At 37.6% G+C, this 18,148-nt stretch overlaps 1 protein-coding gene across 1 annotated transcript in view; it reads right to left on the bottom strand.

The window, feature by feature from the left end:
- Positions 1 to 18,148, bottom strand: part of RNGTT (RNA guanylyltransferase and 5'-phosphatase) — a 170,988-nt gene that overhangs the window by 107,116 nt on the left and 45,724 nt on the right. The window contains exons 10-11 of the mRNA XM_014964560.1: positions 16,724 to 16,795; positions 665 to 829 (exon numbers count right to left, since the gene is read on the bottom strand). Coding sequence (XP_014820046.1) covers positions 665 to 829; positions 16,724 to 16,795 — 237 coding nt within the window. The remainder of the gene's footprint in view (positions 1 to 664; positions 830 to 16,723; positions 16,796 to 18,148) is intronic.

Raw genomic sequence — 18,148 nt, 5'->3', positions numbered from 1 at the left:
GAGTATTATCCAGGAGCCATTTAATTCACAGAAGAGAATAAAAGTATTTTAGAGACTGTTAGGAGACATCTATACTGAAGAAAAGAGTGCACAATGAAAGACAGGAACTCATAAATTTATTTGCAAGTCACATGCATTACTTCAGAAGATCCAGGGCAGTATTTTAATAATTAAAACGTGGAAACGTTAACTAGAATGGGCTCTCAGTAATCACTTCTCAACATGAAGTGGGAGTTCAAGCACAGTTCATGATTCTTTTACTATGGCCAAATGGGGACCAGAAGTAAAAAGAACATTATATTCTTACCTATGAAGGAGGACAGCATAAACACCATAGCTCTCAGGCACTCCCTTGAGAGCAGAGATATTTCAGACCTAAAGCTATGAACTTCCATATCATCATTCAAAATTACGAAACTAACAAATTAGGTTTTGCAAAAGTACAGGTTTCAAATATGGGGAAAAGGTTGTTCAGAAGATATAGGTAGCCTAAAATCACCTTTCAGAGTATCCCACGCTGCCAATCGCCCCCCCAGGCAATGCTGAACGCTTGGTTCCAGCAAAGAAACTCACTGGAAGCTAAAAAAGCTGAGGAAAAAACCTATACCCAACACTGCTTTGCTGCCTTCAGTGCCACAACACACACAACTGAGATCAAGTTTACCTTTCTTGAAGCGTAGATGTCGAAAAAGGGTTTGTTTCGAACACTGAATGGTTCTTGTGCTTTGTCGATGAGACCATTTTTCATCTTTTCATGTCGTGGAAATATAATCTCTTTCTCTATACATGCAAGTCGAATGTTAAAATCACAGTCTCCAACAGGCTGTCCCTGCCAAGTTACAAAAATTGGTATTAAAATCAAACATAAAATTATTTGAACAGTCTAATTTTTCCTTACATGATATTTAGAATCACACAGATACATAAAAATATTATCAAATAACTACATGTTTTTGTCGAATACTTCATTTTCAAGCATTTGTCTCAGGCTGCAAGAGGTTTAATCAAATTAAAGTTCATAGAAGGATAAAAACCTACCATAGAAATTCAAACATATACGAGTTTAATATCTAAATACCTTTAAAGATAAGCAAAATAATTTAAATATTCCCAAATTATAGCTTTGGATAGAGCAGCTACACACTTTTCCACATAGTTTTCCTCAGAAGTCCTTTAGCTCATTTTGTTCATAATACTTTAAATGACACTGCAACTATGTGATTTACACAGTTAAGCAAAGTCACTGCTTTAAACGTACTGTATTAATGCCTTGAAAGAAGCATTAATTACAGAAATGTTCACTTTCTGTCACAGAAAAGAGAAAAATACAGCTGCAGTTGGAAAATGTGCCAATAAACAGTGGCTGCAAAAACCTCCAAGATACGTGATGGCTTCATCCCAAAAAGGTAGAGAAGGGCTTTTAACTAAGTCTCAGTCATGCACTCTGACCTTTAAAGACCTGAAATAAAACAGCAGCTTTACTTTGCTCTTTATACATTTGGTGCGTTGCATCAGATCACTATGAGCATTCAAAATGCGCATTTGTCAGATTAATAAATGCCCATAATGGAATTTATTATATTTTGAGGATTAGACAGTGAGGAGAACGCACCACAGATATCACTAAGAGAAAATAAGCAACTGGCAACTTATGAATTCTGAAATTAGTTTCAATCAGACATGCCACTTTCATAGCAATAAGGCACAAAACACCTAGATTCGCATACAAGCATAATACAGCACTGGAAGTTATTTACATGAGATCATCCCTCATTTTGTCACCCCGTTCACACACACAAAAAAATAATTTTCAAAACCCATCTCTTTGATGGTCCACAGAGAATAAGCTCTCAGAGCTTTGGCTTCCAAACTAGAATTTTTCAAAAGTTGAAAGCAATGAGCTCAGGACACTGGGAAGACATGGGACTCTAATCATCAACGGCAGCGGTACGGAGGAGCAGGTCTGTACTGAACACAGCTAGAAGAGAAATGGAAAGGGAATCTAAAAGGAAAAAAGCCTGGCTCTAACATGCATCAAAGAGAATCACAACTGGTCAATCTGAAAGAATGTAAAGGAAATAAATGGCAAAATGACATCCTGATGAGGCATACAACAGTAAGAGACAGAATGAGTAGTGTCTGAATAGATACCTTAATTAGGAGAAAAACAGAATGCCATTTTTAGACCAACATGAGTTTAATCAAGTTCTTCCCAAACTCATCCTGGCTTTCACCAGAAACTTCTGCATTTCACGCTCATTAATTTTCTCTTACATTTCTTTCCTAGCATTAGAACCTTGCTACATCTCTATCAAAAGTCCTCAATTGCTCACTGCAACAACTTTAAGAACTCTGCATTGCCCCTACATCAATTCACCTTCTTACAGGACTCAGCTTCAATCTATAGGAGAGGTAGCACAGCCACCATCGCTTGGAGGCGAAGGACATTTTGCACAAAGCCAGTGACAAAGTGGGTGGAAAGTCTCCTCATCTCTGCCCATTGATCCATGATTGTGAAGAAGAAAGCTGGCTGCTAACTTTGCCTTCACCATTGCTTGACTTTCATATAGCAAAGAGTCATTCAAATGAATGGCAAACTAGAGGATGGGAAAATCCAAGAGGCAAGAAAGCGGCTCAGTCTTTATTCATTCATTGCAGAAGACACCTGCATGATGTACAGATTTTTTAAGGGCCGTACATCAAAATTCTGCAGACACGTTCTTTCCTTCTTTCTTCCCCATGTACAGCATACTTGAGAGCTCATCTAGACAGTGATTGAGCTTGTCCTGTTTTTTATAGCAAATCGAAACACAGAAACAACATCTTGACCTCTGCAACAACTGCCTGAAGAACTGATGGAAGAATTCTGTGTATAGGCATTGTTTGTTGTTTCAATGAACACCAGAAGCTGTTCTCCAGGCAAGTTTCAGCAAGATCTAGTTCACAAGTTCTCCCCTCCCTACAGCGGCTTTTCCACTCAGCCACGTTTTATGAGTAGGTCTAAAAGAGCAAATGAACTAATTAATGTTTCAAATATTTGAGCTTCCAATAAGCAGTAAAGTTATTTAGAGACCTTCTTTACAACGATTCATTAAATAAAATGCTTTTGCATAGCGACTTAAATTTATTTCAATCCCTTAATAGTTAAATTAAAATCTGACAACTTCATATGCACCATAAACCAGCTGAATCACTTTCTTTCCCTTTACATAATCCTTTCACTTCTCACATCTACTTGGAACTAATTATTTCCTGCAGCTCTGCCAATCATATATTTTTATTTCAAAGCTTGTTAAGCAGAAGAGTATATTACCACTAGGTTCCATCATCTAAAGGTCAGAGCTGGGCTGACATAAAATTATATGAGATGGGAAAACACAGATAACGCTGCTGAGCAACTTCTTCATCAGCCAAGTAAACTCAGAAGTCAAGAAATATTGCCTTCTCCCCACAGCACAGGACATTATCAATAAGAAAATGAACATAACATTGAATTTATATCCAGGGCATATTGAATAAAAGCAATATTGGAGGAAGAGGACTTTTTGTTAATAGACACTTGCTATAGTTACAAAAAAATGTTGCTAATATACAACATAACCATCCTAGAAAAATGTTGCTAATATACAATGTATTTATCCCAGACAGATCCAAAGCCTTTAAGTGGTAAAATCCAAGCTTTTAGCAAATAAGTAGGAGGGTAACGTAGGCTGCATTAAATAATTCACAGACCTTGACAAGAAGAGGAAGAGATTATTTAGTATCTAAAACACACATTGAAAAGTTGTCTAAAACCAAGACATTGATGTGTGTATAATCTAAACCCAGGCAACAAATACTAGTATGTTTTTAAGCAATATAGATGTTTTATTAATTTAAGCATTCTGATGTTTGAGATTTTATTTCAATACGGAAGTTTTTACTTGTCGGAGAAGGATGAAGGTCACCACTGCCTAACAGCAGTTACTGGAGTGCATTAGAAAATAATTTCTGTTCTAGACATTTTTAACCTAAAATAAATTCGTCAGCTAAGGATAAACCAGAATTAACAAGTACCATGTGTTTCCTATCCATGCTAGAAAGTTACACTTCCTCCTCACAGTAATTAAAAGTAAGCAAAATTTCCTTTAGACGAGCCTCAAGAGAGGAGTCATCTGGTGGATCAACAGCTCTTCTTTGGGCAGCTGAAAACTCCTTCCACCTGTTGAAACTTGCACCAAGAGGTCACAGCACAAAGTGGGCTTAGAACAGAAGAGACACTTTAAAATATTGTTTTGATCTTAAACACAATCCTCCACACATCCTCAAATCATAAAATGAGATCTCAACAGAACTTTGAAATCCACCCAGGACTGAACATTTCTAAATTTAAACTTAGACTATTTCAAGTCAACTTCCCAATAGAAGCCATACGCAATTAAATCACGGAACCCAGTGTTCCACAAAAGAAATTAATGCTTAAAAATACTGAAAAATAGGGTCTGCAGCTTGTTTAATATCCATTGTCTTGAGGGGGTTGGTGGAAGGCAATTCATTTGCTGTAAGACGCTAAAAAAATATATAAAAGAAAAAAACCCCACAGTCCCAAGAACATTCCTCCAGATGGATGCTGACAGACTGGATTTGGTCAATCCTTAGGCTGTTCCCCTGCTGTAGCTCCTGCCCACACTCAGTTCACAGAGACCTCCACGTTGAAGTCACAACCCCATGCTGATACAGCTACAAGGGCTGGTGAGTAACTCAAATCCCAGGTCATTAAATACAGGAAGACAGCAGGAATAGCTGAGATGGGTCTAAGAGGGTAAAGGATTTCCAACAGGATAATGGGATTTCTGCTGCACACCCAATCACAGAATCATAGAATGGTTTGGGTTGGAAGGGACCTTAAAGATGATTGAGCTCCAACCCCCTGCTCCAATCCCCTGGGCAGAGACACCTCCCACTAGACCAGGCTGCTCAAAGCCCCATCCAGCCTGGCCTTCTTGTCTCAGTCCCCTCTTTCTCCTCAAGACAAAAGGTGCCCCTGAGGAGGTACCACCACCCTCCAGGTTTAAGTCTCCCTTCCCCAGTCTCCAAGGTCGACCTTGTGGCTACAGCTCAGGAAATTAGGTGAGAAATTACATGGACAGTCCTTTACCTAGATGGATGCAGCACAGATAACAAAAAGGCTATGTAGGTGCTAAATCTCAGAAAAGTACTTTATTTTAGAATTTGATGCTTATCTGGCTTTTTCCTGAGGCAGCTATAGTAAAAAGAAAACTAATGCCTGTGCCCACAGCTGATAACTGGCTTGGGCCAGGATAAACAGAATATTTATTCTCTTCCTCCATGAGATATGGTTTGAAGTCTACCTGCCAGCAAAGCGCGCTCCATTTGCTTCCCCGGAGCAGTAAGTTAGACATGAATAATTCAGCAGATACACGCGTATACGTTCCACACACGTCTTCACTTATCGAGCCATAGCGGAACATATGTCACGACTGTCTTAGCTTTAATGATTTTTGAGGAAAGAATAAAAAATAAGCTCAGGCTGATATTCTACCCTGTGTTTAACATTATTAGTGACAATTCAAGGCACCCGCAGCTGACATCTGCATCTCCAACCAAAGCCCATTATTAGTTCTCCCATCTTCTGAAGACCATGCAGTCTAATATTTTGCATTTTATATTAATGGTCTGGCACATATTTCTTCTCACTGGGGTTTTATAGATGCTGCTATCTTTTTGATACACAGAGCTTCTATATAAAAACAATCTGAAGGTGCTGTTTCATTCTGCAAATAAGATTATTATTATATTCAATCACTTAAGGTATTTTCACTTCTGATGAAGCTTTCTTTTTAAAACAGGATTAGAAGTAAAGTATTAGAGAAATGAAAAATTTTCTAGAATTACAACTTTTTCATTTCTAAAAGGCAAGACAAATATTATAATCTGAAAATACATTTTTTTTTCTAACTTTTATCACACAAATATTCAAAAAGGGTATGGTAATGTCAAGGAATTTAGCAGTTTCCAAATGGTTTCTAAAATTTATCTTGCCATCAATGAGGTACAGCATGTGAAATACCGTTTCAATTGTAACAATTCAACCAACGTGCTGCAGGAACATAATTACTATTTATATGTTGTCAACTTATACAATAGAACATCGCTTTGATTTACCACAGAACGAAAACGGTTTGGGGAATCAGACCTATTAAAAAGATTGCTTAAGACATGTATTAAATTATTTGTATTTCCTTTAAAAGAAATCACTGAAAACAAAGTCAAATATGCATGAATCAACAAAGGAAAGAAGTCTGTAGCCCATGCATAAACATCAAGGCCTAACAGAACATACAAATATAGCTCCACACTTTTATTTTATTAGCAAACATAACTTGAACGAAACAGCAGGACTGTCAAAACTGTGACTAAACAGAGAAGATCAAAACAGGAAAAGGAGTCTGTACTACAAACGTTGCTCCCTTCCTCACTCTTCTCCTCCTTGGATTGCTCAAAACAGAGTACAAATAGTACAAATTCAAGATAAAAGCCATAAAAGCTTACAACTACAAGCGGATGGTAAGTTTGCTTCACCAGTGTGAAGGTAACATAACTAAGGCAGGATATTTACAACCAGTTGGAGTGAGTGAATGATGGTTCTCATCATCGATGTTGCGCGATAAAGAGCAGATTTATGGAAATGGGGATCTACCCCGGACAAACACCTAAGTCCTCTCTTTTGAAAACAAAGCTCCCGTCAGGCACCAAACACTTAGTAGTTGCTATTTTGGGAGCACAGACAACTCAGTCCAATTCATTGTTTGATTGCATGTACAGTGGCTTCATTTGGGATCTTTATAATCCTTATAAATCCTCCCGAGCCTTCAAAAACAGAACTCAGTAAGGGGATTTTACTGGATATAAATGATTAAAACCAAAGGGAATTATGTTCCTTCTAGACTGGCTGCCTCCCCGCAAGTAATCGGAGGAATAGCTGAACTTCCCATTTTTAATCACAGAAGTAAAAGTCATAATTCTAATAACTCATGACTGTAAAACAGATTTGCCATCATCATCATTGGATATTTACACACAAAAAGATTGCATTTGGTTCTCCCAGGGCAATATAAATTTAAATACTTTATTTTGCACCGAATTTAGGTTTTCTCCAAAGTAAAAGATCAACCACAGGGTTTTACTGCTTCTGTTTTTCTCCAATTATTTTTCCTAGTGCTGTTGTTGTGCATCTTACGGAGGCATTAGAACCTTAATAGCAAAATACTGGATGGTCCAGTCAATATTTTCACCTTCTGTTTCTACCCTCCTCACACTCTCTTCCTTTCTACCAGCCACTGACAGTGACTCTTTGTGAGAGTAGTGAGTGCTGGGTTTTTACAGGGCTGTCTTTACCATGAAGAATTATCAGCCCAGCAAATTAAAGAACCATGGGAAAAATTCTACATCTTAAAGACATTATGCAGGGCATTTCATACTTGAAAAGACTGTGGCACTGATTCTTTTAGTATATAAATCACTTCAGAGTATTTAAAATAAGACTGCCTATTACAGTAATTATAAAGTCTCCCACAAAGTAGAAAAGAGGGGAAAAAAAAAGCAGCAATATTCAGCAATGATTCACAAATAGTATCTTAAAAAGGGAACCCTCTACCTTTCCTAAACCATGATAGAACTAAAAGTTTAGGATCTGCTTGTAACAGATTTTATAGTCCTGAAGATTTACAAAAGATACACAACTTCAGTACACAATCTGTCTTTAACGTATCTAGTTCAGCATGTGCATGCTTATCTTACAAGTGAAAAAATACTGATTAGTTACTATTATACTCATTTCAAAAGAAAAGTGGCATTTCTCTTCATATTTCTTTTAAGTAAGAGAAATATTCTCTAAAGGATAACAATATGGCTTTCACCTTCTCTCCTAGACCATAACACTCACTCAGGTTATTCAAACATATTACCCATGGAAATGAAAATATTACAGAGGTCCTGCTTTCACCTTCATTAAACACATCCTGAATTATATAGTTATCTTAGATTTGGTACCTCCTTCTGATAAACAATGATTATTTTTTTACTTTAGTTCTTTTTCCCTAGAAACAGGAAAAAGATGGGAAGGCAAGAGACAGAAAAAGCTGAAAGTATGAAATATTACAGCTAGATTAATTGTAGAAAAGGAGGAATTAAAACTAATTTAGGAAAATAAGACATGAGAACATTTGAACACACTCCCACTGCTTCCATATGATATCCCTCCAACCATCCTCTATTTTGCCTATAGTTTTTCCATTTTTGAAATATACTGGACCAAAAAAAGCCCTGTGTTAGACTTCATTCCCAATACTTAGGAAATTGGACATGAAAATGCAACTGGAAAACCTGCCCCACTGTAAAGTTTTTCCCACCTTCCACTTCAGTTGTGATCACTGCCAGAACTGGGTACTTGCCTGAGATAGAAGTTGCCTTTAAGTCCACTTGGCAGTTCCTATGGGAATGACTGTTATAAACTGAGGGAGACAGTTTTTTCTATTTAATTGTATGTTAAAGCTCCTAGCACAACAAGAAGATAAAAAAATATTGCAAATAAAAAGTGATGGTTTTTAAGGCTAAAAATGCGAGAAGCGGGAAACTGTTTAATAAAAATACTGAGAAAAGCTTTTTAAAGAGACTTTCTAAGAACAAAAAAAATTGTTTGTGGACTTGATTCTCTGAATGGTATAAGGTTTGAAATATTTCAGAGTTATTTTCATTTACAACGCAACTCAAACCTTCAGGTCTTGCTTTGTATCTTCTGTAGCAAGTTTTGTGGCTTGCTGAAAAAGCATCACATCAGAGTAATCAAAAGTAAAACCTACAGAACTCAAACAAACGAAAATATAAAGGATTTATTATCATGGCAACTTCTAAAGCTGCTCTCAGAGAACTACTCATCCCCGTATCTCTCTCCCAGGAGCAATACTTTGTGCCTCTTCCCCTGACAATTACACCAGCAATAATCTGCCAGTCAAAAAGGTTCTCGTGAGACACGCTTCACATTAAGGTATGGAAACGCTTACCTTTGGGGAATAAAACAAGACAGGACAAAATTTAATACACTCCCTTTGCATTTACATAATATTCCATTAAGGATTCTTTATTTTGGCAAATGTGGAAAACAAACCACCTTCACTGCGATCCACAGTGCCCCCTGGGCTGGGGAAAGGAGGATCTAACTCAGAGATGCAAGGGAAAGGAAGAAATCAGAGGTATTTTTCACAAGTGGCAAGTAAAAGAGTCAACCTTCAAACCAACTACAATGCAAAACAATGCTCCTCATCAACATGCAGCTTATTAGATAAAAAAATATAAAATTAAGAACACAAAAACACCGAAGACATCCTGGTCGGTATGTACTAGTTATCACTCTTCAGCAATAATTTACTTTTTGTAGGCATCACAGCAAAAGAGAGAGATATAAAAATGCTGCTTCTCAGCTGTGTATGCTCTTTAGTCAAGCACAAGGAGCAACAGGGAAAAAAACACAAATTATCTGCTTGGAAGTTTACAGAAGAGGTAAGGAGATTCACAAATTTTGCTGCTCAGATATACATGTCAGGTTTTCAATGATGAATAAAAGATGATCAAGAGGGAAGGGGAATAAGGCAGGAAAGCTAGTTGTCATTTTCAAAGTCTAAGATGCATTTTGTCCATCCGTCTCCATGGACCCAAAACCTTCTGCCACATCACTTCCTAAGCTGTCCTGCCCACCATTTGTTCCCTCCCAATTCTGTAATGTTATGCTATCCATGCAGCCTAAAGAACACTAACACATATTACCTGGCCAAGTTGTCCCTGCTATTAGTAACCTGCTTTATATAAATGGGAGTAAAGAATTTCTTCCTAATACCTAATGTAAATCTCCCCTCTTCCAGTTTAAATCTGTTACCCCTCATCCTATCACTCCACTCCCTGATTAGTACCAAAAGCATTTAAATCTGTATTTTGAGGTGCTACCTTTTGAGAAATAACCTCAGGATTAAGAATGGAAGAGTCACCGGTAGCCAGCGGCGTTTGTAAACAGAAAAGATGCGATTAAACGCTTGCAATCTCTGGATTGTGCCCTCAAAATCTGCATGGTACATTTTTAAGATAAGGTTAACAGGCTAATAAATGAGAGACAGCATGTACTGCGAGCTTTACATCACTTTAAAATGTGGTTTGTAATAGGGAAAGTCAGATGAGGTAATATTTTACAGAGATCTAAAACAAAAAAATTTCATGCATGAATTCAATGAGCACATTGGCTGTGGGCAGGCTTTATGATCAGCAGATCTGTTTACCATGACAAATTTTATCTAATAGCTACAGCATTGTTATGCATAATGACAACCAAAGAAATCTTGATCTTAACTTAATTTAATGCACAGAGTATTAGGAAATTTAATCAAAATTGTATCTCCTCTCTAAACATTAAAATAATTATTCTTTTTCAAGCAGTCAGTCTATTCTTACCATTGCAATCTGGTCTCATGAAAACTTGGCTAGAGTTTAAAAATTTAAAGGCCGGGGTTAGAAAGGAAAAGGAAAGTACTATTCATTTTCAGCATCTTTGCTAAGAATGCATTAATTAGATCCTACATTATGCCAGTGTTGCTTTTTATTACTTAACTACAGAAAAGAAGAGTTGCTTAAGTTTAGTGTCTGCACATCTACAGGCAGCTCTTGAATCTAAGAAAAAGCTTCTCAGAACAAGATTTCCCAGGAAGAGCTGTCTCAAACACGACTGGAAAATGAAGACGTGTTTTTGTGGATTGTGTCTGATGAACAAGGATTTGGATTTACTTGTATTTGCTTCTGGGACTGCTAATTATCCTATTGACAGCCTCCTCTGTTACACTAGAATTACCCACCAAATTTGAACCTTTTAGTCACTATTCAGGTAAAAGAGGCAAAGCCATACTGTTACTGTTAGTATAATAATGAACTCAGCTACACGCAGACACAAATCAGGAAGCCAAGAAGAAACAGGCATCGCAGGGATTTAGCTCTATACTCATTAAGACTAAACTGTGTAAAGAATTAGCCTTTTATGTTCAGAGGAATACGAAAAATCCAGATCTTGTGTGCAGAGCCCACATGCAACCAGTGATATAAACATAGACAAAAAAAACCCCTCAGATAGAATTTTAAAAGCCAACTATTACAGGAGCTTGACCCCTATAAATCAATGAACCCTGAAAATATCCATCCACGGGCATTAAGAGAGCTGGCAGATGTCAGTTCTGGGCTATCTTGTCTAGACCATGCTTTCACCAAGAAAGGTTGAACTAGATGATCTTTGAGGTACCCTCAAACCTGATACTCTGTGATTCCATGATTCTATGAAATAAACACAGGTATGTTGAAATAATGGAAGCAAGTGAAATTATTTTCTCATTTTTCAATGAGAAAAAGATTCTTATTAGGAAAAAAAAATAAATCCATTTAGGTTGTAAGAAAAGAAAAACTGTGTTACAATTGATTTCTACTTCTAGAGACATTTCACATGCCAAACACGACTTGACAGGATAATGACATCTGTCCATATTGGTGATGCCATTTCCACAGACGAGCAGAAGTGGCATACTGGTTTTGATACTTCTTAGATCTTCCATTACTCCCCATAACAGAATTCTTCTGCATGTCATGATATACTACTATTTTTTATTCTACCTTATTTCCTCTCTTCTTTTCAATATAAGGAGCCTTCTTGTCTTCTGCCCTAAGCCCCTAAAGGCATATCAATATCAGAATACCTGACATTTCATGGAACAGCACTTTCTGAACTTCAGAGAGATAAGCCCCAAGTCTGTGAACTGCAAGACACTTGGGGTACGCCTACACTCAAGAACCAACACAGCAAAGACCTCATCTCTACCCCTGAGGCCACCAGCTGTTGACCACATTCACACTCTCAGTCTCCAAAGGAGGATGATGGCATCTCAGAACGCCTGCTGAGAATGGTCCCTCAGCAATATTAAACCGTTCTTGAGAATTGCTCAAGAGCACTGTAGCCAGCCAGGGCCAAAACTGTGCCAGGGACCATTTTAACCACTTAAAAAGAGGACAAAGTTTCAGCAGCAGGACCCCACATTTTGCAGAGTTTTATTTATTAGAAAAGGTGTATGCAGTCTCTCAGAATGGGCTTTGAGAGTTGATTTTACATACTCCGAGTTGCTCTTTATAGAAAGAACCAAGCAAAGCAGAAAAGAAAAAGGAGGGATTTCTCTGGATTTCCTCAAAGAGTTGAGGTTGAAAGGCGGGCTTATTTCTCTAGCATATAACTTCCTTTCTATGAATTTGGTTTTAGCATGTGGGATGAAAGCAGTGACACAGCTATGTCAGATTTTGAGTTACTATTAGTAATAATAAGCATCATGATTCAGTCTGAAGATGACAACAAAAAAGATCTTTCTTAATCTCCTGAAGAATCATTTGTTTTTCCTGACACAGGCATCTCTTGTAACACAATGGGATGTGTTACCACAAGCTTCTAGGAATGAGCTGTCACAGAAACAGTGATTAAAAAAGAAATGAAGTCAAAGGGTTCCGTCAGCAAACCTGAAGACTGACTTCTGCAGCAGCTATAAGGGATAAGCATCAGAATTCAATACAAAATTTATCATGGAAAGAGACAGCCAAGATTATTTCCATGCTTTCCCTAAGAACTCCAGTCTCTCCCCGTCACTGAAACTCAATTTTTATCCTTCATTCTTCCTATGACTTTTGCTGTGTAAACATCTAGAGCCAAATACACAGTAGATATTTCTATCAGTCTATTCTCTTAGTTTCCTTTGGTTCTTTCGAGAAGGCTGTTGTAGTTTATTCCTGAGATACCACAGCAAAATTGAAAAGCTAAGTAGCAATAAGCCTCACTGATAACAATGTGGATCAAAATTTGTAGAAGGCAGGTCTTTGCCCACTTACTTTCTCTCATTTTTCTCCCTTATTATTTTCTTATTATTTCACCCAGAGAAGCTGTGGATGCCCCATCCCTGGAGAGGTTCAAGGCCAGGCTGGATGGGGCTTGGAGCAACCTGGTCTGGTGGGAGGTGTCCCTGCCCAGGGCAGGGGGGTTGGACCTCGATGATCTTTAAGGTCCCTTCCAGCTCTAACCATTCTGTGATTCTATGATGTTCTCCCAAAATCATAGCATTGTGCATAAAATGAAAACTGTTACTTTTACTCCCAGCTGATGTGTTACCAGCAGACTGCTGCTCCTCTTAAATCACAAATTGACACTGGTCTCTAAAACACTTAACTTTTTAAATGCCAGAGATGCCAGGGACAAACTGAACACAACTATTTATAGTTTGGGATCTTTTGGTTTTTAGGCTGAAACTTTAAGCATCCAGCTTTAAGAATAACGTGCCCTCTCACAATTTCTGCTCATAAAAGGCAACAGTGATCATGGGATTTAGTTAACCTAGACAGGGAGAAGCCAAGATAAGCATTCTGGGCTTCATTTAGGTATCAGTCTTCAGTCCTGCATGTCCTCTTGTTAAAAAGCCAGAGAAACACGGCACAGAACAGAGATAAGGTCACCCTGTCTCAACTGCTACACTTCCAAACACAAATTTTAACCCCCTAAAACCAAGATAATGAAGAACTATAGATAAATACAAGAATGGAGTACACTGCAATTTTGAAGCACGACAATAATGCTGGCCAAATCATAGAATGAGTTATGAAATTCTCAGAATTTATGAATTGTGAATTCTCAGAAATACACTGAGAATAGTTCAAAGTGATATTATGGTAAATGACATACGGACATTTTTAATTATATGACATTACTTTGCTGTGATTTAAAATTAAATTCCATGATTTTTCTGTATATATGTTAACAGCTTTCACTGTACTATTTACAGTCATCCTGAGAGGCACAAGTTGACATATATCTTACTATAAATACATGGTGTATTCTGAAAAACTATATATTACCTTATTTTAGTACTAGCTTCTGTATTTTTGCGTTAGCACTGGTCATCCTAACACACAAATTCTCAGCAGTATTAATAGTGCACATAAGTCTTTGGGACTCAAAGGGGAATTTGTGAATGCAGTATTTCATAGAATCACAGAATGGTTTGGGTTGGAAGGGACCTTAAAGCTCATCCAGTTCCAACCCCCCTGCCCCGGGCAGGGACACCTCCCACCAGACCAGGTTGCTCCAAGCCCCATCCAGCCTGGCCTTGAACCCCTCCAGGGATGGGGCAGCCACAGCTTCTCTGGGCAACCTGTCCCAGTGTCTCACCACCCTCACAGCAAAGAATTTATTCCTGATATATCTAATCTAAATGTCCCCTCTTTCAGCTTAAAACCATTGCCCCATATCCTATCACTATTTCAGAAGAATATTCCAAAGTCAAAAACTTTGTAACATTCAGCTAGAATGAGATGGACACTGCACAAGCAAAGCAGGTTGAGCACTGGAGAATAAAGTCAGCTGAAAATATCTCTGGTTCCCTAGAACTGACTGAAAAATGAGGTTTGTCTGGGCAAAGGTGTTCATATCCAGGCTTTGTATCCACATGTCCCCAGCTGCAATGTCTCATCTGTAACAGCAGAGCACGCTGAGCCACTGCGGACGGTGAGACAGGGGACGTGCTGGAAACGTACCTCACCCGATGGACAGCGAGTACAGTAACTCCACTGTTCACCTTCAGAAGACACAACTACTTTCAAGATCAAAAGAGGGGATGTTGAATTCCAGAGCACCTCCTGTAGCTGCCTGTCAGGTTGTTTGGAGTTTTTTTTCCTTTGGAGTGGGGGCGTTATTTGTTTCAGGAGGATGGGAGAACGATTTGGTTTTGAACAGGCCTGATGGTTTGTGTAATTATTTGATTTGAAGCTCTGCAAGGAAAATTTACACAAATCTAACTGAAGCAACTTTAAAAAGCAGCTTATCCTTTCTTGCCAATTACACAAGTTTTCAATACATTTACCTCTCTTGGTGATAAAATTCTGTTGATCACCTCTTGCCAAGCCAAACATCCTCGGGTGCCCATTTTTGTAATTAAGCTTCTAAAATTAACCTAAAAACCACTGTGATTTTTAATCTTTGCAGTAGGACTGTTGTTAATGACTTCTTGCAGCTGAAGCCCTGCATGTACTCATACTGATAACATTATCTTAATTTGTCCTTGACATTAAAATAGTATTACGTAGTAACTACCTCCTCTCTCTCATTCCCAGTGCATTTAAAACATAAACAAACAAACAAAAAACCCCAAACAAGCTCTAAAGCATTTACAGCCCTGCTCAAAAGCAGACTCTTCCCAAACTTGAACAATCCTCTGGAACCCCTCTGATGATTTTTCTTGTTTGCCAAATGGGATTCCTCATGTTAAGTCCCAACACTTTGCTACAAATGAGTTTCCTCCCCTTCCACCCAAAAAAGTGTTTCATCAAAATAATTATGACTTTAGGAAAGCGTTATTTTGCTAGGACAGTAAATGAGTATCCCAAACTTGGGGAACAAGGAGACTGTAAACTTGAATGGCAGGTTAGACACAAAATGAGAGCAAAGATAACGAAAGACATGAAGGTAAATAAACATGGAATCACAGGTGAAGGAACAAGTAAGACAATGTAAAGGAAAAAATGAGAAACCAAGTGTGGTTTTAGAAGACTGTATTTTTCAGAAGTTGACAAGGAATTTTTGCATACTGAAAAGTCCTAACCACAGGAGGGATCCACGAAACTAACACCTGCTCTTCAGAAAAGGTTAAAGAAAAGATCACCAAGATCACTCTGTCCCCACCAAAACCAGCACACACTTTCTGTTTTCACAAAATTAATTTAAATATTGTTTTAAAAAGACATATATGATTAAATTGATCCTTCCTGAAGGACATTTCTCTTCCTTAGACGTAACAAAGAAATCACTAGAAAAGTTATTTCATCATAAGGGTTAAGAAGTAGAACATGTTGTCAAGGTTAGTTCTTCTAAGCTCCAGTAGGACACTCTGCCGTAAGACCCATGGCTAACTTCAAATTCCACATATATCGTGACTTTTTGGAGGAAAAACCAATAAATAAAAAAATAAAATCCATAGAAGATAACATACAAGAGCCCTTTGGTGACGTTCAAACCTTTACCATATTTGAAAGTTGCTTTAAAGAAAAAAAGTTTCTCATTTTCTCATGACCACAAAGACTTTATTCCTAGTTGTCAACAAAGCCTGCTACTTTTCCATAACTTCCACAACATATTTCTTTATTACACATTTGCCCTGCAGCCAGTGTAAAGAGAAGTGCTTGCTGTTGAGGACTTTACAGATGACCAGCTGCCTGGTTTCAAAGGGAAATTTGAGAAGGAGGTGATGGAGCAGCCTAAGAAGCACGGGGATGCTCTGGTAACAAAGACGACACTTACAGGCCAACTTCTCCGTCCCCTCTTGATTTCACTGCCCAACTACTTCAAACATGCTCTAGAAATGGAATATTTTCCAACAGTCTTTACCAGACTGTTTCAAACCACCATCTTTTCTTGAGCAGGTGGAAATAAATCCACATCTACTACAAGGCCACTTTCAATCTCAATTCTGATTCATTGCTTTTTATCAAGCTACAAAATACCCCCACACTTTTGGTGTTCAAATTTGCTCTGAAGCTCTTACTTAGACAAATAAGATTAAAATGGAAATGAGAATCAATAACTAATGATAAAAGCAATAAATCCGGAAGTACTTACATTAAATTTAATAATGTCATATATCAAGTACCGCGGGACAACCTGTCCATTAACCTTGTCGATGATCATCTCCTTAAAAGAAAAGAGATAACATTTAGATTTATTTCACAAATACAGAAGAATGTCAACACTTTTATATTTAGTGCATGCACCTGTAAGCGGGATGCAATCAAACACTGCCCACATCATTATTATCAGAAATATTTTGCAATAGGATAAGATTATAAAATTATTATTATGGTCTTAAATGTCTCTCCTGAAGCATTCAATAAGAAGCCAGGAAGCTGTACTAAGGCTCCACATTCTGATCTGCAACATTTATACATCAGTTTCCCCACAGCTTTCAAAATCACTACCTTTCTTGAGTGAATAATGAGCTTTTAGAAACCGTAGTAAGAACTGTGATCCTAAGTCAACCAAGCACTTTCGGAAATCTTGCCTACAATAAGAATTACAACAGCGAGGAAGTAAAGAACAAGCATTAACATCCATTTTCTATGCTCAGGTTGAATCTTTTCATGTTAACAGCGTCCTAGGAGGCAGCACTGACAACTGCAATTTGCTTGATCCTTGCATTGTGACTAAACAGTAGGGTTTCTTCAAATGGAAATACCACAGATGCTATCTGTATCACATGAAACCGGTTAACTTTCAATATATAAACTGGGAAATCATCTTAAAAACCATCTTGTCAGCTAGAAGAAAGACTATTAACAATCAGCATCCAAACACAAAAGTGTTTCCTGAACTTAGTGGTACATACAGAAATATATACATCTTAGATGCGGGTGCTTACATCTGTAACTTGGGTTTCCTATGATATGAATTAGACATAGTTTACTAGTTTATCAAACTAATTTAAAAATATTTAGTTTCATATAAATTAGTCATAATTGAAAATGGTAACAATAACCAAATCGGTAGATCTTTTTCAGAGACAACTTTGAAATATTCACTTCTCTCAACGCACTCAATCTTCTCCCTTTTCCCCACCCAATTCTTGGCTAAAAAGTTAGTTGTATCAGCTGAGGATATTTTGCTGCCAATATCAAACAATTGGAAAAGGTAAAAATATTTCCCTATAACATTATGAAAACAGAATTGAGAGCTCAAGAATTATTCCAAAAGAGAACCTCACATGAACTTAAATTATTTTGTTTAGTTTGTTTCTCGCCAGGTCAGTAGCATTTTTGTGTTTTACAACTTTTTAAATTCTCTTAGAATCCATAACTTCTACAAAGTAAATCCAAAAATTCTCAATGTAAGACTGATTTTCAGTCTGTGCACATCCAAGCTTCTTGAATTGTACCGAGTATTTAACCACACCGGACTTGGAAAAATAAGCAAGCAGTTGTAAAAAGTTAGAATTGTTTAAAAGCAAACACAAAGCTTGAAGCATTTAAAACTAAGCTAGAAAACGTGAAC

The sequence above is a fragment of the Calidris pugnax genome, unplaced genomic scaffold (assembly GCF_001431845.1).
Source record: "Calidris pugnax isolate Ruff unplaced genomic scaffold, ASM143184v1 scaffold219, whole genome shotgun sequence".
NCBI classification, from domain to species: domain Eukaryota; kingdom Metazoa; phylum Chordata; class Aves; order Charadriiformes; family Scolopacidae; genus Calidris; species Calidris pugnax.
This window is presented reverse-complemented; position numbering and strand designations above follow the sequence as displayed.